The following is a 21,845-nucleotide window of genomic DNA, read 5'->3' on the forward strand; positions in this document are numbered from 1 at the left end:
TACAGTCGCTGACAAACATTATTGATATCTTAGCAAAATGTTTGTGAAGGTTTTCAGTCATCCAGGTAATGGTTATCCAAGGAAGGTTAAAATCAAGGGCAACTGGACTTGAAGAAACTAGAAGACGTTTTGTCCCTCACCCAAGAGACTTCTTCAGTTCAGAACTCAAGAAGTCTCTTGGATGAGTGATTGGTTATTTCATAACTTTCAAACTCAGCATTTCTCTTCTAAAAGATAAACTAACTTCAAACTAGTTCAACTTGCATCCAATCCCTAATGCCAAAACCTCAGGCAATATCTCTTCAAAACATCTCTATAGCATCTCCATAGAACTGCTCCATGGTAGATAGTCTCGGCTGCCTCTCACTTGTGACTTGTGTGCAGCTCTAAAGAATATCATGCTCATTTTAGAAAAGGTACGAGGTAAATAAAATGATTAAGTCTTCTTTAAATTCCTCCTAACACCAGATTGTAGTTCAGGAGGTCAAACTGTATACCCTGTAATAAGATAATAGGTGCCCTTAAGTTTAAAAATAACAACAGCATATAATCTTTTTCAGTTTGCACATTGTTACCTCCTTGTTTCCTTGCTCGACATTTTGTTATTCACCTACATGTATGTATCGGTACATACTGTTATTATGAAAAAAGTACACTGTAAATTGGGAAGAGTATGCTGACAGTTGTAGGCTGGAGTCTAAAGTGTTATCTGCTTTTTTAATATTTCTATTTTACAGTTTTAATAGTAGTTATTAGTAGTAATTAGCCCTAAAAGAATTCGCAGTCACTAGTAACAAATTATTTAAAAAAAATAATTTCAATATGCAGTAAGTGAGCTGCTGGTGAAGGTCTGCAGTTGATTATAATGATGAAAAACAACATTTCATTTAGACCTGATCTTCTTGGTGGATTTTTATAACTTTATAACGAAGTATTGACCTTCCAATCCTAATGCTCCAAAGAAAGTGGGATTGTGGGAGATTAATACATTGGCTATGAGCTGACAGTCTATTAAAGTATATTAAATCACCAAAAAACACTCAGTGTATTAATTTCTCAGTGTACCACAATCAAACAGCAGCACCAACTACAACCTCCAAAGTGATGATAGAGTTGAATTAACACCTCTCAGTTTCAACACAAACTATATTCATGAACTTTCATGAGGGTTCAATGCAGGGCTGTTGGATTAGTTTTAGCTAGGTGAACTGCATAAACAGATAAACAGACACTGAGTTAAAATTGTACTATATTCTTTCATCATCAGGACTGAAGGCACAAAGAATAAATAATTATGTAATATTTATATTTTATAATAATAATCTTTCATAGCACAATTTGTGTGCAATAATTAATTGGCTTCAGTAATATCCTGCATCTGCAGTGCTTCAGTGTGGCTTTTAAAGAGACATGTGTATGAATTAAAGATCATTAAAGATCCCATGAAACAGAGACAGTCCATCTTCATTCAGTGGGGCTGTGTGGGATTTCCTGACTGCTGGTTGGTCCTTTGGTGTGTATTGCAAAAACAGTCACACGAGTATTAAATCACCGGCCACGCAAGTATTAACTTTGCGTTTGGTCTGAATGCAGAGTTACTGGAAAAACAGGAAATGTTATTAATGGAAACAAAGAGGCGGTCCAGTCTATAAGAGTGCTGGTGCCGTCTGTACCCTGGTAGAGAGATCATTTAGAGAATAGAATAATCGATTTCCACAAACAGTGCATCTGTGTTTCTGCTGGATGATTGTGCACGGTCCAAGCTGAACAAAAGCAAATTGTGACCTGCGAGTCCACCTCAGGTCGCTCCAAAACAGGAAACACAGGCTTAAATGTATCCGTTGTACAGGCTTTAATTGCAGTGAAGGATAAAAACATAAACATTTTTTATTATCACTTTGAACCAGTTCGGTTCTTTAATATGTAATATATGTACATTCATATTCATACTATATTATTACACTTAAGAATAGCTAATTACTGTTACCAAATCTTGGACTTACTACAATGTGCTTTGTCAAATGAAACAACTGAATGACATGAAAGGGAAATTAACCTGTTTAACAAATAGGCTGCTGGTCATTTCAGCAAACATACACATGCAAACTCGACTGAGAAGAAGAGAGACAAAGTAATAGCTTTGGCATTAAAAAAATGGGATTTAAAAAAATCTTACTGTTATGATTTTTTCAAGTCTTGGAGGATGCCAGATGGCAATACAAATGATAACAGGTGTACGCGATGAAGTTATTTACAACACAGGTATGATTGTGCCATTTTAAAATGATCATGAGGAATACATGAAAATACAAAAGACTGAAATGTTGTTGGAAGTTCTGTGTGCAGTACTGATTCAAGTTTGAAAAACAACAAAACTTAAATAAACACTCACTGATAGTGTTATAGCACCCCCCAAACCCCATATTTCCTCCCAGCTAACTGCTGATGTTTCGAACATCAGTGGATCTGACTTTGACAGTTCATCCTCGAGCTTAGAAACAGCAACTGAAAGGTGTTTCTCCTCATGAGGATCGTTATCAAGCTGAACTTTTAAGTCAACATGGATGAGAAGTCCTAGAAGTTTTCAGAATCATAGAGCATTTCTACATTTGCATGTCAACTGAGCATGCTACAATGAGGAGTGGTTGAAAGCTCAACCTTAGCAACTAAATGGACCTTGAGGTGGGATTGTTTTGTCACTAATCAAAAGTGAAATTTGAACATTAACAGCAATTTGGGGTTTTGGAATGATAGTGGTCACTACAAGAAAATCATGTACTTATTACTTAAGAGCATTAAAGGGCAACTTAACAGCGGCCATCGGTGACACCTGAAACTTTTAACAAGAGAGGACAGCAAAACTATGCTGTCCAGTCTGATGTGAAGTCTTTTAAGTAAAACCCGAGTTTATGGCAGCTTGGGCTTTATTTTTATTAGCCATTAATTCTATCAGTTACGATAACATTGTGCTCACCAAAGTAATATATGAGATCTGGTGTGCCCGATTGGGCAACAAACATGAGCAGTCAGACGATCAGACACGTCTCAGCACAGTCTCACCCCATTAACCTCCAATACTGCAGTTCCTCATTTACCAGGAAACGTGCTATAAAATATAAGTATAGTGAGTCAAAACCAAGAGGCAGCGAGTCTAGCACTGCCAAGAGGGCGACCGCCGGAGCCGCACCAAGTTCAGCTTCACAACGGCTCTTCAGAAACCTGTGGGTGGCGTCACGGACACTATGTCCATGTTTTGCATGGTCTATTGTCAAAACTGAAGCAGGACGTGTGTCTGTGGTAGATGTTGTTCATGACAGGTTTAACAAACAGACCTGAAATGTTGCTAATAATCCCTGGAGCACAAGAAAACTGTACAGACAGCACAACTGTTATAAAAGCAGGGAGTGGGTCTGTAAACTGTGAAAGTTTTCTATCTGGCATTCTATTTTTTTTTTTTTAAAGTTCATTATGTTTACATATGTCATTTAGTAGATCTGTAATAGCTGTCACAGAACAACATTTAAAACAAGAATAGATCTAGTATTTACACTTGTAAAAGTCATGGAAGACATGGACTACAATTTGTTTTACATTTTCGGTAGAGGAAATATAGTTCTACCCCAAAATTTTCTGTTTTTTATCAAAACGTTTCCCCAAATCAATAACCACCCAAATACATTATAACCTTCAAAACAAGCATAATCACTTAAATGTATCACCTGTAACAATGAGCTGAACTTCAAAATAAAGCAGCCCATCCTGAGCTTCTACCAGTGTCTCTTCTAAATTTCTTTCATAAAGAAACGCTCATCAGATGAGGTAGTGCTCACTTATTTGACACTACCATCTCAGGCACTTCTGAGACACTGAGTAACATGTATTTCACTTTAACAGTGTAACAGAAAACTCCAGCTTGGGCCTCTCTGCTCCGCTGAACATCCCGTCCTCTGGTCAGCTCTATGAACTGCTGCTGAGTCTTCGACGCAGCAGAGATGCAGGCTTGCTTTCTGAGTCTTCTACGTCGCTTTCACATTGTCTCTGGAGAAAAGGATCGGCACATTTGGATGTTAATCTGATGCACACTTTTAGATCTCATAAAATATCACAGCTGTATCTGGTCAAGCTCACAATGTGGATTTGGATTAGACCATCTAAACTACTTATAACTGTTGACCAGGACTTTCAAAATAAACATTTGTAAACAATACTAATAATAATACATTTTATTTAAATAGGACTTTTCTTAACAATGTTACAAAGTGCTTTGCAAAAAGAAAAAAACAACAGACGAAACCAAATAAAATTAGAATGAGGCCAAAGAACATGAGCAAAGAGGAAGTAAAGACAAAAATTAGGGTTCTCTTTTCTTGATAGTCTTGTTTTTGTTTTGCATCTTAGAGGTCACATTCTCCTCTATCACATATCATGATCCAGAAATAGTATCAAAAACAAATGACACATAACTAACCGTACCTAACATGGGCACCATGCTTATAGCTGTTTTTCACAGTTTCTTAAGTGTGTTCATGAAACCAATATAATTTATTGCTTGAACGCACTACAAAACCAGCTACTGTCCATACAGCCAATGGGACGACATGACATTGCAGGGTTCCTAGAACTAGTCCCCAAAGCGGAGTGAAAAATCTGACAACACTGACATTACTAACTGCTTCAGTTTTACAATTAAAGAAGATTTCTTGCGATGATATTTTCAATATGCGAGTTGATTTGAGTGACATAAAATGATCTCACCTGTAGTGGATCTGGATCTGAGATATCTTTGCACGGCAGTTTCAAGTGGCCCAGCCGGTTACACATCGACACCATGTTATAGGACATCTAAAAGGGGGTAAGGGGGTGAAGAAAGAAGGTTTTACAGTGTTCTGTAAAGCAGACATCAGTGCAACTAACCACAATAGCGAAATGTTCTTAAAAGGTCCAAGTTGTAATTCCTGGCCACATCTCCAAACAAATATGGGGCAAGAAATACGTGATATACTCACTGCAGCGATGTCACTGTTCAAGACTGTGTACAGTTAGACCCGCATATTAAACTTTGCAATGTCCTCAAAAATGTATAGAGAACTTTCCAAACTTCCCATCTATCCAGATCTCTTAACAGTGATGCCAAGTGTTTACAATACAGTGAGCGCTCCACATTTGGTGACTCAGCATACTACTGGGTCCATACAATCTCATCAGTTATAAAAAAAAAAATACAAAAAACTATTACTAACTAACATCAGGGCAAGAGTACACACAATTCAACCAAACAGCTGAAACTCTGAGAGCCGGTCAGAATAACACTGCTTTCTTCTAATCTGGCATTGTCTTTAGTTTCAGTCATAGCTCAGCTCCGGTTTAGCAAGTCCACAGTGGCAAGAAAACAGCCACATCAAACCATATATGGACACCTTTCACAATGTTTTTCGGTGCGGTTTGTGTATCAGTTACACTAAGATATGATGTTGATGTTGCTCACCAGTTGAAACAATACGCGTTGAGTTTCTTTTTACTCGACAAGATCTGTCTGTAGTGGTGGAAAGCCACGCCAATACAAGATCTCTAATTTGCTACTTATTTTATGCTCATCTATATAGCAAAATGTATTTTAATGTTTACATATTCAAAAATGTGGACAACACAAAAAGATTCGACTGACGATCAAGAGTCAATTGATGTAGCCTGGATTTTAGTGCCATTCTGCATTAATACAATTACTACAGGCAAAATAATACATTCTGAACCCTGTACTTCTGCTCCACATTTGAAATTTATGTAAATGTAAATGCTCCGTACTTGTATAGCGCCTTTCTAGTGTTTTCGACCACTCAAAGCGCTTTTACACTACATCTGCATTCACCAGTCACACACATTCATACACTGAGCCTAAGTGCTCAAACGGAAACTAACATTCACACTCACTCATACACTGGCGGAACAGCCGCCAGGGGCAATTCGGGGTTCAGTATCTTGCCCAAGGACACTTCGACACGCAACCAGGGGGAGCCAGGGATTGAACCGCCGACCTTCCGATTAACGGCCAACCCGCTCTTTTATTTATATATCTACTTTCTGCTATTAGTTTTTGAATATTCTTTTAGTTCCTTGTTGTCATTGGTCCTTGTTGTGCGTCCAGTACAGTTTTCACCTGCATTGTCCAACAACAGCTGGGAGTATATTTGATCAGTCTACTGGACAGGTCACAAGTCTTAATGTCAGGCCTGGTCGGGCCCGGAATTGATAATAATATATATATTTTTTTAATTGCGATGGACTGGCAACCTGTCCAGGGTGTACCCCGCCTTTCTAGTAAGCTGGGATTGGCTCCAGCCCCCCGCGACCCTGTACGCAGGATAAGCGGTTGATGATGGATGGATGGAGGTCAGTTGTTATGCTGAGCTTTGCAGGTGGCACAGCAGGAAAAACAAGAAAGGAACAGAAGTTGTAAAGTGTGTTCCCATTTTAGAAATCAGTTTTATTTTCTTCACTGCAATCAGGCATATAGCATGAAAATACGTACGTATTAACGTGTGGCTGATGCTGAGTACTTTCCACACTGGACCCCGATGTCATAGAGAATTTCACATACGGATTAGACCACTACAGTGCATGAATAATAAGAATTAAAATAACACAGTGGAAATTAGGAGTATGGCAGCTATTTGCAATCAGATGGGAGTAATTTAACTTAGAACCACTTATTTTTTTTGTACCGTGCATCTGTGCTGATTCTAACACAGATGGTATGCATTTTAAATTCACCTAAAGTAAAATAAACATGCCTACCATTCTACTAAATGGGAAGGTTTGTGAACATAATATAGTTTCATGAGGCCTGGGAACACCACAAATGTGTAAATAAAACCATTAACAATCACTGAAAGTGGTCAGCACTAATTTTATGTTCAAATGCGTGTAGAGGAACAAATGAAGTCTTCAAGTTCAACCAATGTTCCCTGGAAATCAGTAGGAGGGTTAAACCAGTAGGCAGTTTAAATACTGACTGGGGCGCCCTGGAATTCAGTCATGGAATACAAACTGCACCGTCCATGGTTTAAGTCTGGCCAGCTTTTCTTGCGTGTCGTTCCTCATCACCCCCCTCCCTCATTTCCTGTCATATCTCTACTGCAGTGGTCAGCAATAGGTGGCCCGCGGGCCAGAACCGGCCCGCCAGCAATAATATCAGGCCTGTGGCCAGATTGCTTTGATAGCGGGAAAAAATAATAATAATAAATTGATAGTGGTTGGTGCTGAAATAGATCTCAGTCATGACAGCAAGAGTTACTCACATAATCACTTCCTCTGAAGTGATTGTGCCTCCAAAATAGCAACAATGCTTCATGTTGAGTTAATTGAGGACCTTTGAAAGAGCCTCTGGGTTACATGACACACCTCTGTAAAAGCAGTCAGTAAACGTGTTTGGATTCCCCTGAATTTCCTCAGGGAAATGAAAATTAGTGTCCATAGGTATGAATGCGGATCAAACGCCGGGACACACACGCACTACAGCACATGCTTTATTGTGAGCATGTGAAAAAGTGTCTTTATAGGCTAATCAATTACAAAAAATAAGTCAGCTGGATTTCGGGATCGATCATACAACTCCTTCAACAGGAAAAAATCCCAAAAATAAACTAACAACTATAACTATACTAATAAAAAGTGTTGGTTTGGCAGACATATCCAGACTCACCTTCCATTTCCTTCTGGCGTTGAACTTCTTAAAGTTCTTCATATTGATTGAGGATCGATTCCTATTGTCCACCTGTTTGCGTGTGATGGGCTGAAACAGACGACAACATTTATACTCATTGAAAGTAGCCCAATAACATTTTGCAGCATGAAGCAGTAAACATCTAAAGCAGGTTTGTAGGCCTTAAAATGGTAGAAGACTTGTAGTAACCTTAATCCATGGGTGAAGCAGACACTCCTCGGCCGTCATCCTTTCACTGCAATACACGGAAATAATCAGAATCAGGGGAGTAGTAATAAATAAGTAATAATATTTATTTAAGTACATCTGCACTTTTTCTGAAAAAAATGCAGATGTAAGAAACATTCATAGAAAAACATGAGCACTTGGTACATTTCACATAAGAAGGATTGTTGTAAAAATAGGAAGAGATTGTTAATGGTCATTACTACAGGAAAGCAAATAATGGGTGAGCAGCTATATCATGATATCAGATGGGCCAGGAGGAGGCCGCTGTGTTGGAGCAAGATCTCTAGGATTTTTTTCCATGGAGTGATACTCAAATATTCAAAAATATAAATATTCTATGTTTTATCAGCCCAGTGGTGGAACGAACTCCCACTAGAGGTCAGGAATTTAGAATCATCACCATGTTTCAACACAATAACACAAAAGACTCACCACTTTAACTAGACTGACATGTTGCTTAATCTGCACAATTTGTTCTATTATTAAATATATTATTATGTTGCCTGTGCTCTTGCATTGTGTTAACCCTACTGACTTATTACTTAAAACACAGATAAGACATTATACAGCTATACCATATAATAATAATAATTATAACAACAATAAAAACAATTCAGTCTGTCATGGCTTTTCCAGTCATTGTGATTACTGATAACAGTAGCTGTTCATGCTGTAGACTGTAAACTGTTCCACTTCAGCTTTATGTGCTAACTGTATGTGCCTGCAGGCTTATTGTTCTTGATGTCTTGCTCTTTAGCTTCTGTTTCCTATTTTTTGATGTTCCTGAGACATTGTTACCTGCCTGTTTTGGACCTTATCTGTTTATTGGACTTTTGATTTTTGTCTGCTCCCTGTCAGATGTGTTTGCCTGTTTGGACTGCCTTTTCTGGTTTTGTGCATTGGTCTGCCTCACCATCCCATAAGCTTCTGTACCTTATTGTGTGCTAAAATAATTACTGCATCAGTTCTGCCTTAGAACAGCATTTTTGCATCTGCTTGTGGGTCCTTTCCCCTTTGTCCCATTTACTCTGCTAGCAGCAGCTGTGACAGTACAAACTGTCCAAATATGGAACCAGCAGATGAATGTTTTGAGGACAAGTTTTATTATATTATCCTGTTGTTGGTTGTTGGAAGCGGGCCACCAGTAGGGAGTACAGAGAGGCAGCTCTGACTATGGCACGCAGGAAAATGTGGCCTCTAAGCCTTAGCTGAGGAATTTGTTACCTGGGTGAGCAAACGACTTTCAACAATACCCCTGATTCTCAGCCTGCTTTCCGGCCTGCTAGCCTCTACCTTGCTTTCCAACCAGCTAACTTCCCATGATGCACTGCCTCTCTCCTCCTCTCCCTCTCGATCTGTATGCATTTGTATTCCGTTAATGCATGTTACTAACTCCACTTCTTCCCTCTCCCGTTGTCTTGTGCTTTCTCGTCCCACTCCTCTCTCCTTCTGTCCTTTTCTGCAGGTGTTTCCGGCTCTGGAGCTGTGGAGTCTGGATCTGTGGTTGCGGGCTGCTTGCTGCCCCCATGTTCCTGCTCGACACCCGCTGCTACAATTATTATTATTATTAGTCCTATTATCATTATTATTGCTATCATTATTCCTTATTACTTTTATTGATATTTGTATATGCATCTATATGTGGGTCTATATAAATATTAGAGTACGGTCTAGACCTCATGCTTGCATGAGGAAAGCCAGCTGTCCTCCTCCTTTCTGACTGGTATCTGTCCTATTGAGTATTGTACTGTATATGGAGAGTAGTGTTGTAGTACTCAAGACCAGTCTTAAGACCACTTTTTGATGGTCTTGGTCTCGTCTCAGACTTGACAGCATTTGTACTCGGTCTTGTCTCAGACTCAGACATTGAGGACTCTATTTCAAGACCAGTCAAGACCATACCTTTGGGAATATAAATAAATTGCTTGTGCATTGTCTGATTTATTTGTTAACATCCTATCTTTGAGTGGATGTAAAACGTACTGCTTCAAATGCAACCAATAACCCTAATTAAAATGTGTTGTTACCCGTCCCGGCGATGGCGATGCTTTTGTTGATTTCAGCTCTTAGTGTTTGTATGTGGGTGTTTTAATGGGAATATGGATCTTTCAGATCAGTTTGAGAAGTACCTATGATCTCGTTCCACATTTTATTGTGTGTCATGTAATGTGGGGAACTGGTCTTGATCTTGACTTGGTCTTGGTTTGGGCGGTCTTGATTACAACACTAATGGAGAGACTGAAAATAAATTCTGCCTTGAACTTAGAACCTTTTAATTGATGTATTTCTAGATTGTTTAATATAAATCCCTTTTATATTTTACCTCTTAATTACTTTGTAAATATTTTTTATAGTTCCTGTTTTTATTGTCCAATGAAGTATGAATTAATGGAATACTATTGAATTATACAACTATTTCCATGACACAGCCATGCTTTATGGGAGCTGTGATTATGATATTCTTTTACTGTCATACTTTGTAGTAAGTAAAGATATTAGTTATTAATAAATTTAGGGTTGGGAAATACTAAAAAAAAAAAAGATACAGTGAGGTCAGGAAGCAAGGCAACAGTAACATCCTGGTTTGCTACAGTGTGTGTAAAAAACCAGGGTGGTACTTTATGTACTGTTTAGGTACTGTTGTTGTTGCTGTCTAGTGTCATGGAAGCCCATATAGGCTGGTATATATATATATATATATATATATATATATATATATATATATATATATATATATATATATATATATATATATATATATATATATATATATATATAGAGTACACATCAGCAGTACGGTTCTCTTTGAGAAGAGAAAGGATTTTGGCTAAAACAGCAATTGCAGCAAAATATGTTCACAAAAAGTCTATTTCATTTGGCAAGCATAGAAAGTCACTAACACAGGCCCAGTTACAACTGTGTTTATGTACTATAGTACTTATATTACATACGTGGGATTTTTCACCAAGAGTTTCTGGATGAAGTCTTTGGCCATGGAGGTTGTCATGCTGAAATGCCGCGCATCAAACTCGTAGTTCATGGCAATGATGTTCCTCAAAGTCTCTTGATCGGTCTCACCTTGGAAGGGTGACAAACCGCTCAATCTGAGGACAGAGTTCACAGCAAGAGTGAGACTACAATATGTCCACATCTCAACCCATATAGACAGATATTTTTTGTTATTCCATCTCTGATAAAAGCTCCAAATTTATAAAGCTAAAGGCCATAACACATATGATGGAAAAAATATCTATAAACTAGTAAGGCTTCCCTCCAACAGTCGACCAGCTTTTCATTGGTTGGTTTGTCACAGAAAAAAATCATCCCTCAAACTCCATTCAGGAGCTGCACCTTGTCTTAGGCCTGGGACGAAAGTATCAGGGTTGCAAAACAGACCTTTTTTTTTTACTTGGAACACGGAAGTCAGGAAGTCCAGTTCTCTTTATACATCCATGTGATACTGATACTATCATATCATATTTCCCACTGGACCACTCACCATAGTGCCTCAGGACACAAAATATACCATCATCATTGAGTGTGAAGCTGAAATTCATCCCGATCTATGAATTTGTATCATCTGTAGGCTAAGTATCAGTGAATGTGTAATTAATCATGCTAGCCTATCGCTGGTGCTAGCCAGGGTAAAGTTGACAGAGACAGAGGAAGGATGACGTTATACTGTTGATGTTCAGTCTACTTGCTAGTTGTTCGACTCATTCAGAATCATTTCTGCTTGTAGTTAACAGGTGAAATGTATAAATGTGTATTGTATACTTATTATTACGGTTTGGTATTTTTCTGTTAAAAAAGAATGATAACAAATGAAACTTTAACCCTTTTCTGATGCCCCCAAAATTTATATTTAAACAATGAAATTAATATCATAAATGTGCGATGACTAGCTGACTAATGGCTTGAACTAACCACTAGGAAAGATCTTTGTTCAGGGGCAGCCCTATGAACTAGTGAGTGTAGACTGCTGTGGTTCATAGTATGAAATAATTTCAGGCAGCAGATGTTTTGGTAAAACCTTCTGATGATTAAATGTGTACAACAAAAATATTTAATGCCTACAAGCAGACAAACACTTACAACTTACAGTATGTAGGTAATAACTCCGATGCTCCTGGAGGAGAAAGAAACACAAGACACAGGCAGTTATGTGGTGTGGTTTACACTTTTTCACTTCTCTGTGACAAGTATTTTACTTTCTGGACATTCCCTCAATCACTCAGCATGAATGTTACATTCAAAATCTGGATTATTCTGGTGCTGTTTCAAAATGTCAACAGACACAGAGTCCTGACATCTGAGATCTTGTGTAGTAAGTGGGGCTCAGAACAGGCCTGAACATGTCACTAACAGAAGAATTTACTCTCCCTCCTAAAGAGAAGGAGCTGTGAAGAGAAACTGAGAACAGTCTACAAATGCCGGCCGGCAGGTTCACACTCAGAACTCGGAATTTATTTTTGCACACATATACACTAACTGTTGTAGATGTGAAAATGTGCCATCCACTGCCGAATACACTGTAAAAGGAATGCTCACCACATATCTGCTGCTGTGCTCAGAGGTTCACAGTTGATTGCCTCAGGGGCTGAGAAAAAGAGAGTGGGGGTGGAGGTTAACTCTCATGACTTATACACTCTCAACACTGAACATCTCCTCATATTCTCCCTCACAGAACAATCCAGAATCTTAAAATATGTAAATAAGTGTCCATTCAAGTTTCCACATCATACAACATCATACTATACTGATACTATCATATCATGTAAGTTTCCCACTGGACCACGATTGGCTTGACCATACTAGTTGTAATGTTACAAAAGTATCGGATATGTACATGTCTTAAGCTGAGATTTAAACCTGCAATGAGTATTAGCACTTTAACTATATATTTGCTATAAGACTTGCATACCTTTACCTTAGTAAGGTTCAGAATGCATAAACTTTACCTGTAGTGGAGTGAGGTTGGTATCAGTACTTTTGCTTAAGTAATGGGCCTGAAAACTTCTTCCACCTGTGGTTAACCCGCGGTCGAGTAATCAGATGAATTTGAATGATCTAGTCCTCTCTTGGGATTTTTTCCCCCAAAGCAAAAGAATCACAGTGACTCGTAGTTGCTAACTAGCTAGCTTTCCACCATCTCTACTGTGAAGAGTATAAGATGCCGTAGTAACTTTACATGAACACAAACTTTTTATTTATTTTCTGTGGCACAACACAGCTTTCACTCACTATTCCACTGCAACCTGAGAGACGTAACTACCACTGAAAATAGTATGACTATATGTTCATCTGCTATATCGCACACTAATTAATATTAGAATATATTTAATATATCCTCCTGAGAACCAAGGAAAATATTTTTTTTCCTAATCATATTTTTTTGTGATTCCAGACCTGTTCAGGGTTAAAAAACCATCCTACAATTCACACATTTTTATTTTTATTTTTTATTTTTATTTTACAGCATGTCCACTGTAGTAGACGACAGGATCATTTGAGTACGAAAACAGACACATTTGGTAGATACAAATTTTACCAGATTATAGAGTTTTTTTTAACTAAGAATACATACATTTTGGGCTGTAAATTGACTATTATACAAGAATGCAGACATTTTGATTATAAAATAGACACATTTATCATTCTTGAACACTTTTCCTTACATTTTGCAAATATATCTTTACTATTCAATCCTTTTATTGGTCCCCTTTAATCCTTGAGTTATTTGAACAATGAACATAGAACTAATGTGAAACTGATTTTTTGGGGATTTATTTCTTCTGTCAAACTGAATCCAATCTAGTTTTTCTTCACTCTTCATTTTGTTCTTAGTATGTTCTTTGTTAGTGGTGATAGTCCTGGAAGCAATTTCTCTTTTTGGTAATGCAGAGGAACATCTTGCATTTGGTACATCTCATGTACGTCTTGCTCTTGCAGCCCTTATTTCTGCATCTTTCTGCATGCTTGGTATCCATCATCTCAGGCATGTGCATGGCTCCTAGTCTGCGCACAGATGGCTCTGGTTGTGGGATCCTCATTTTAGATGGTGGCTCATACTCATCCTCACTCTCTTCCCAGCTGTTATCCAGTTCCGGACTCTCCAACAGCTCTTCAGCTAGGACTAATTTGAAGTCCAGGTACTGATGTGTGTTCTTGGATGCTCTGTGCAGAGCTTTGCTGTCAGACTTGTATTGTATCCAGGAGTTTGTGATGGCAACATCAAAGAAGTGACTGATCACACGCGATGTCCATTTCTTGGTCCTGCTTGACATACGATAGAAGCTAAGCATGCGATCACAAAGATCCACGCCACCCATGTTGTCATTATACTGCTTAATTACTGCTGGTCTTTTAACCTGGACCATGTGCTTTTCTTTCTTGGACCATCTGGTACAGATGTCTTCTGGGTCTTTCCCATGTACAGTGGATGCCATGAGCACTGGTTTGTTGTCGAACCATTTTGTGATGGCCAGCTCAGGACTCTTTCTGGCCACTGACACTGATGTTCCTCTCCCCTCTTTTTTCAACTGTTTGTCTTCTGGCAGCTGGCACAGCTTTGGGACACGGTTCTTCATTATAGTTCCAGTTGCAGGAAGGCCCTTTGCCAGCAATGCATCCAATAGATCTATGGTTGTGAAGTACCTGTCGAAGAATATGTGGCTTCCTTTTGGAACAGATTCAACCATGCGTAGAACTGCTGCAGCTCCAACTCCTAACCTTTGGACTGTAAAGGTATTCTTCCCTTGGTAGACTTCAAAATCAAGCATCAGACCATTTGGGGATGCGAGGACAAAGACCTTTAGGCCAGTAGGGTTTGGCTTGCCAGGAACATATTGCCTGACTGGACAACGGCCTGTGAATGGGATGATTTGCTCATCAATGCAGACCCTCTCTGGTTTTGCAAGGCTGAGACAGCCTTGCCGTACACGATCGAGTATTGGCCTAACTTTCCAAAGAATATCTGCCTTCTTTGTTTCCTCTGTTACAGCCAGGTCATTGACAATCTTGAGGGAGTTTCTTATCCTGAAGAATCTATCCCTAGACATTTTGCTACTTATGACTGGCACTTTAGTTTTTTTGGCCCAAAACATTTTAATTCTGGGATAGCCAAGGCAGGCCATGTGGACTGAAATGCCAAAGAAGATTTTTATTTCTTGTGGTGTAGTGTTCATACACACTCCTCTGCTTTGCAGCTCTCTTTGATTTGTGTATGTTGCCAAATCTTCAAAGACCTTGTTGTCAATGTACTGTGAAAAGTATTCAATTGGACTCCAGTCTGCACGTGTTGTAGGGTCATCTTGACACACAGGAAGCCCAGGTAACACAGGTGCAAATCTGATATGAAGGGAAAAAAAGATTAATAAATGATAAATAAAAACTCAATGCAGCTAAATTTAAAATTGTGGAACTGCATCAAACATACATATTACTCCTGGCCCACAGGGGGCGTCGAGTTTCCTGCTCATCCCTGTCTGTGTCTGACTCTGTGTCTGCATCTGTCCCTTCAACTGAGCCTTCTGCATCATCTTCATCTTCTTCATCACCGTCTTCTCTCACTGGTTGAAACTCATCCTCATCTCTCTCATCATCTGACAACTCTAAATCTGAATCTCCCTCGACTATTTTGTAAAGAATTCTTTCTGCTTCAGTTCTGTTTCCTATAAAAATGTGGAGTCATTATTTACATGAAGATAGTCCTGATGTCCACTATAGTTGACATTCATAAAATGGCAAATTTTTCAAAAGATACATAATGTATTTGCTATCAGAACTAAATATATGATTCCTAACACCTTAATGAACAAGAAAATATATGATTATCATAGTAACAAAACCATAGACAAACAATATTTGACTCACCTCTTATCTTTCCATAAAATGTGCTTGTTCCTATGCCGTCCATTTTGGATTGAAAGATAGAGGGGGTTCCCGGCCTCCCAGCCAATCAAATAACATATCATTGAAAAGCCCAGGATGTCCTCTGTACAGTACAGCAGGAATTAAGAGACTAGCACAAAAGATTTAAAGGAGAGGGATGAAACTCAAATGTCCACTACGGTGGACATAAGTCAATGGGCTGGGTCTCAGGAGGTTAAAGCCCAGCCATAGTTGGTATAAGTGAGCCTTCCTGAGGGCTAAAAGATGGACCTTACTAATTACAGCTAGAGTGAGCTGTACGTTGATGAACCTAATCAGGCCTATGATGCATTTTTGTTCCCATTCTTGGAGTTTTTATAAATACTGTCTTATTAGAAAGTGCTGGGTGAAGGATAAATAGAAAAAATGTTATAAATCTGACTTATACTAATTTTTTTTAGCTCTGATGCTATAGTGGACAGCATCAGATTGCACTGTTGATGATTTCAATGACACTTCTGGGGGTGCTGGCACTACCTTGGCCAGCAAAATTGTTGTATCTGATGATAAAAAAGATTTGTTCAATAATCTGATTAAAAGTAATATCAGTTCGATGTTCCTTTGTGGGATAAACAAAGCGGATGCAATTGTAAATAACATCGACTTCACATCTTCCCTACTCTTGCTGCAACTTCACAGTAGTTACACATGCAACTCGTACTACAGGTTTATGAATGACTTAATATGTCATAGACAAAATCTCACAGATACATTACATTTATCTGACGCTTTTACGCAAAGCGACTTACAATTGCTATATATGTCACACACCTCTGGAGCAACTAGGGGTTAAGTATTTTGCTCAGGGACACAATGGGGGATTGAACCCAGATCTCTCACACCAAAGGCAGGCGTCTTGTCCACTGCACCATCACCACTTACGCCCCACAACATTACAGCATCTAAAAAACCAAGACCCAAATAAAAACATCATGTCAAATGAAGGCCTATTCATGCTCACCAATGTACTGCGGGGTGCCACTTGTGCTCCTGTACTCCTCCCCCTGCTGAAAACGATGGGCCAGGCCAAAGTCGATGAGTTTAATTTTGGGGTGTGGTGACACTTTGTCTGACAGCATGACGTTCTCTGGCTGAATAGAGGGAATGATGTTGTTATGGTAGACACATATATTTTAATGTAATTTACAGCTAAGCAAGTTCACAGTTGTCAACAACAAACAGAGAAGTCATTAGGTCGGTGTACTGGTACCTTGAGGTCAAAGTGGGCAATGTTTTTGCTGTGCATGAAGGCCAGTCCCTCCAGGATCTGCTTCATAAACTCAATAGCCTCACTCTCCACCAGGTTCTCCTTCTCAGCAATGAAGTCAAACAATTCCCCTCCGCTAACACTGAAATGTCAAACACAAGTGTGTTATAGTCAAGTGTTTCTCTTATTATGTCCAAACCCTGTACATGCCATGGACAAGGCAGCAAAACACCTTGTGACTGTCCTGGAGTATGTCCTGGATCTTATAATTCTCCACCCCTTACACATGGTTAGTTTATTTTATATCTCGCTGCACACAACAATAACTGAAAAAATTCTTATCTTGTGTGCATAAGATAAAAACTAAACTCATGAAACTGAAACAGTGTGTTTCACTGCTGTTAAAGCAGAAAAACATCACAAAATAGATATGGGGTAATTTAGAGCATCTTGGCATCTTCAGTATCCCATTCCACCTCTGCTTTCTAATGTTGATTGTCCTTGTGATTTCTTGTGAGAAGTCAGACCAAGTTCTTTTTTCCCCCACACAAAGAAATCTGAAGCATCTGGGCTGCTCTCACTTGTCTTCTAACACCAGCACTCTTAGGTAGAATGAGAAGGTACTTCCAGTAAACTAGGTACTTCCAAAGTAAGTGTGGCATACAATGATTTCAGTGATATATTCTCCTACATTCCACCGATACCCGATGACATTTTTTTTTATCCAACAGTATGTAGGTAAATAGACACTGACAGATGACATGCTGCTTTTATTACTCCGTGTGTAAAAAAAATGTTGCAGACTATCCAAAAAGGATTGCCATATGCAGACGACAAGCCCTGTCTTTGTTACAGGGCTTTGGAAATTTATTTGATGTGAAACCGGTAGCTAATATCACCAGTAAGCTGGTGTCACTCACATTTCTAAACAGTTAAGTTAAAGTTAAATGTTGTCTGTGTGTTTACATTTTGGAATCTACAAATATGATCTTTTTTCCAGTTCCACAGGCGATCAGTTTATCACTGCACTCACTCTCCACCAATGGTTGAATGCAGCTTTCCCTCTCAGCAGATACCGAGAAGGAGCGCTCTAAAAACTAGGACTACACACCACCACCACAGAATCTTTCCTTCTTAAAGAACCCACCCCCATTCCTAGCCGACACTTGAACCCTACTACACAGAGTGAGCATGTGGCAGCCATCGCAGTTCTCTGATCTTCTCCATTCCCTTCACATTATACATATTGTACTCAAATACTGTTGCACACTATTACACACTTGTATTTATCAAAACCGCAGATGTCCCTGGACTTATCTGACAACATCACTGCTATCTTTGCTGTTTGCACATATAACCCATCACACATTATCTCACTTCCTCTGTTAGTTGTACAGAGCTTAGTTGGAAAAGTTGCTTTTGTGTATTTATATCATCATATGATTATAATATGGACAAGTGTTCTACTACACTTTTTCATCTTCTTTAGCTAACTGATCTTTTTCTAATGGATTTGCTCGGCTGTTCTGACACCTTCACCAAAACAGATTCTTTGTACACATGTACTTGGTGAATAAAGTCTGAAAGCTGATTCCTGCACGACAGTGAGCAGAGGATGTTACTGTACTGTTTGACTCAGCTGCTCCAAAACATGCATGGTTAACCAGCCTGGTTATAGGACTAAGCATCATTAGATTAATTATGATGACAGTCAGGCAGTTCATCTCATCTTAGGCAACATCATCAGAACTAATTCATACATAAGTTTTATCTTCTGGAATCTGCTGGTGGGGAATAGATATTACAGCCGTCTAGTTCACTCAGTGACAGGGGAGATGTCTGTTCATTCAGCAGATCTTTGTTCAAAGATTGAGAATGGAATTGAATATTTTGTACAGGACACATTTAGCTTAAACATAAAATTAAAAATCCAAATATCAGGTAAGAAGATGAGACTTTTCTGTTGTCCTCTCTCTCTCTCTAATGTCCCTCTTCTTGGTGCAGTCATTTTTCTAAATATATCAGAAGTGGCCTTTTTTCACTTGTGCCCCTGCCCCCAAAAATGTTTGTGCACAAGGGCAAGAAGGATCAAGTGTCTTTTTGACAAAATCCAGAATGTAAATGTTCAGTATTTGTATAGAGCCCGCTCAAAGCACTTTTACACTACATCGCATTCACCCATTCATACATCGGGGCAATTCAGGAAATCTGCTCTACCTCCTTAGCCACAGCCGGCCTCAGACGATGGCTAAATAAACTGGTTAGACTGGCAGTACAGTACAAGTTAATGGCTTACAGTGGAAGACACAACCAATTTTGGATTGATGCAATTCACGTGCCTATGTACATAGACAAGATGCACAGTGGATTACTCCTGGAATACACAATACACTCACAAGAGGAAATCAAACACACAAACACCCCCCCCACCCTCTCTTGTCAACTCACAGCTCCAGAATGAGCACCACCTCAGCACGGCTCTCAAAAAGGTCTTTGAGAATCACAATGTTAGGATGTTGTACTGCCTGGAGAATCTCCACCTCCCGCTCCACACCGTTTCTGTCCAGACCCAACCGGCTACACGCGTTCTTCCGGATCTTCAGGAACTTGCCTGCCCAACAAGTCCCAGTGGCCCGCTCACGAACCTGTCGAACCTGAGCAAAATGCCCACTTGATGGGGCAAGAACATAATTCACAGTAAACATTGAGCTTGAAATACAGCTATTTTGACAATTTACAAATTCTGTTTTTTACTTAAGGCAAATACACAAATAACTCTGATAGCCTACGATATGCCTACCTTCCTAGAACATCTCCGATCTCATAGAAGTCTTCCACATTTTCAGGCTTGAAGACTGCCATGTTTGATTTCACTTCAATCCCCCTGGTCTTTCGTTGGTCCACTCCTGGCTATTTAATAGTCAATTCCAAGTGGTTCATGATCCTCCAAACTCACCAAACTTGGACCTGTGTGGCAGATGTCAGAAACTACGTATTAGCACAGAATATGTACATTAACAGTAGGAAAGAAAAATCAACAATAATCATTTTTTTCTGTGATTACGATCCAGGTGCTTTAATTTTTTAATTAGGCGTATATACATATATTGAATGACTGAAGGTGACTAGGTGCATAGCAATTAGGGTTTCTTTAGGGAAACTTCATCTATGACGTTCCTCTGATCCCAACAGTGGTGTCATCTGCAAACTTTAGGAGCTTGGTGGACTTGTGACTGGAGGTGCAGCTGTTGGTGTGCAGGGAGAATAGCAGAGGGTTTAGAACACCCCGGTGCTGATGGCCCGGGAGTCAGAGACATGTTTTTTGACATGAGACATGTTCTAGATTATTTTTTGGTTACATTCCTCTGAAGTGATAAGGTGAAATCTGAAGTGTTATAGTTTTAGTTTTAGAATGTTTTATCACTGCATCTAAACACAAGATTTAACTGATAAAGCGCATGTTTCCGCACTGAAAGCTTTGATCACGGGTCGTACAAACACTTGCTTTTCTGCATGAATTTATTCAGGTAAATTCAAAATCTTTATATTTTAGGTGTGCACCTTTTCTTTGGTACACTGTGAATGGAGATTTACCTGTTTAATGCAAGCCTTTCTGTGGAATAGGAAGGTCCATAGATGACATCAGCTTCTACTGAAACCCAGATCACGTGGGTGTAGAACTTCCTAATTTCAGGTTTTACTACTGTGAACCTGAGTATTTTTAATGCGGCTGCAATATTACAACACAAAACATTAACCTCTAACTTAACTAAAGATGGAAGCTTTTTCCTCTAACCTGGCCCCTTTCAAAATTGGCCATTCACACCCTAAATAGCTCTCTATCCCCTGTTTTCCTCTTCTGTAGAGCATGTTATCTCTACATTGACAATACATTTTCATTCTTTGCACAACAATCACAATCGTTTTCTATTTCAGTCATAAAAATGTGAAAAAAAGGAGTTTTGTCCTTACATGTTTTCCCAAATTCCTCTCCCTCTCTGATGACACATCACATCATTCTTTTTGTCTCACCACTCCTCACCTTAAGTATGACATCAGCTGTATGTAACCAACTTCCCTTTATACATCAGACTTCTCTCAATGATACAGTATGAAAGGATATGAGAAGGGACAACACATTATTGGTCTTACTCCTACCCAGCGTAAAGCTGTGCATAATGTCTACTGGCTAAAGCAGTGCTTTCCAACATTTATGAATCGTCACACATATTTAGGTCATGTTCATCTCTTGAAAAATATTGTGTGAAATGTTCAGAACATAGATCAAGCCTGATGCTCTCATTGCAATCGCTAGAGTAGGACTGCCACCTACACTTTTACAAGTCTTGTCTCAAAATTACAAAACTAACAGTGGTTTTGTTATGTTACTCCCCTGACAATTGTTAATAATTTAATGGAAGCAAACCATTGTCACGATTTTTGAGTTAAAAGCATTTTCAAGTACATTCATTTGGAGAGTGAGAGCCACACTGAACAGTCCCTCAAAAGGGTTTACGTATGGCTGATATATTCTCAGACAGATTGTTCTGAGTGACTATCACTTCCAGTTTTCATTAAATAAACTGTATTTATCCCGTACATTTAAACTACGGGACAATAAAAACAACTCATGACCTTTGATCAGAGGTGCATCCTACCTTACAGGGAAACTGTTTAAAATGGCATGGTAAAGAGTCCAAACGCTAACGTTACTTCCTTATAACTGGGGCACTGCAAGGATCAGTGTATGGACCCCAT

General features: G+C 39.0%; 1 protein-coding gene across 2 annotated transcripts in view; it reads right to left on the minus strand.

Annotated features, from left to right (window-relative positions):
• Positions 1-1,837: 1,837 nt before the first annotated feature.
• si:dkey-240h12.4 (death-associated protein kinase 2) overlaps positions 1,838-21,845 on the minus strand; it is a 28,708-nt gene continuing 8,700 nt past the window's right edge. For both annotated transcript variants that reach the window (XM_038724876.1, XM_038724875.1), the window contains exons 2-12: positions 19,888-20,054; positions 19,536-19,757; positions 17,091-17,229; positions 16,842-16,971; positions 12,500-12,548; positions 12,051-12,077; positions 10,900-11,052; positions 7,910-7,955; positions 7,700-7,789; positions 4,756-4,842; positions 1,838-4,038 (exon numbers count right to left, since the gene is read on the minus strand). In XM_038724876.1, the coding sequence (XP_038580804.1) occupies positions 3,958-4,038; positions 4,756-4,842; positions 7,700-7,789; positions 7,910-7,955; positions 10,900-11,052; positions 12,051-12,077; positions 12,500-12,548; positions 16,842-16,971; positions 17,091-17,229; positions 19,536-19,757; positions 19,888-19,949 (1,086 nt within the window). In that variant the 5' untranslated portion in view covers positions 19,950-20,054 and the 3' untranslated portion in view covers positions 1,838-3,957. The remainder of the gene's footprint in view (positions 4,039-4,755; positions 4,843-7,699; positions 7,790-7,909; positions 7,956-10,899; positions 11,053-12,050; positions 12,078-12,499; positions 12,549-16,841; positions 16,972-17,090; positions 17,230-19,535; positions 19,758-19,887; positions 20,055-21,845) is intronic.

This window comes from Micropterus salmoides, unplaced genomic scaffold (genome assembly GCF_014851395.1).
Source record: "Micropterus salmoides isolate LMB-PRFRI ecotype aquatic unplaced genomic scaffold, ASM1485139v1 Ms_hic_scaffold_17, whole genome shotgun sequence".
Classification (NCBI taxonomy): domain Eukaryota; kingdom Metazoa; phylum Chordata; class Actinopteri; order Centrarchiformes; family Centrarchidae; genus Micropterus; species Micropterus salmoides.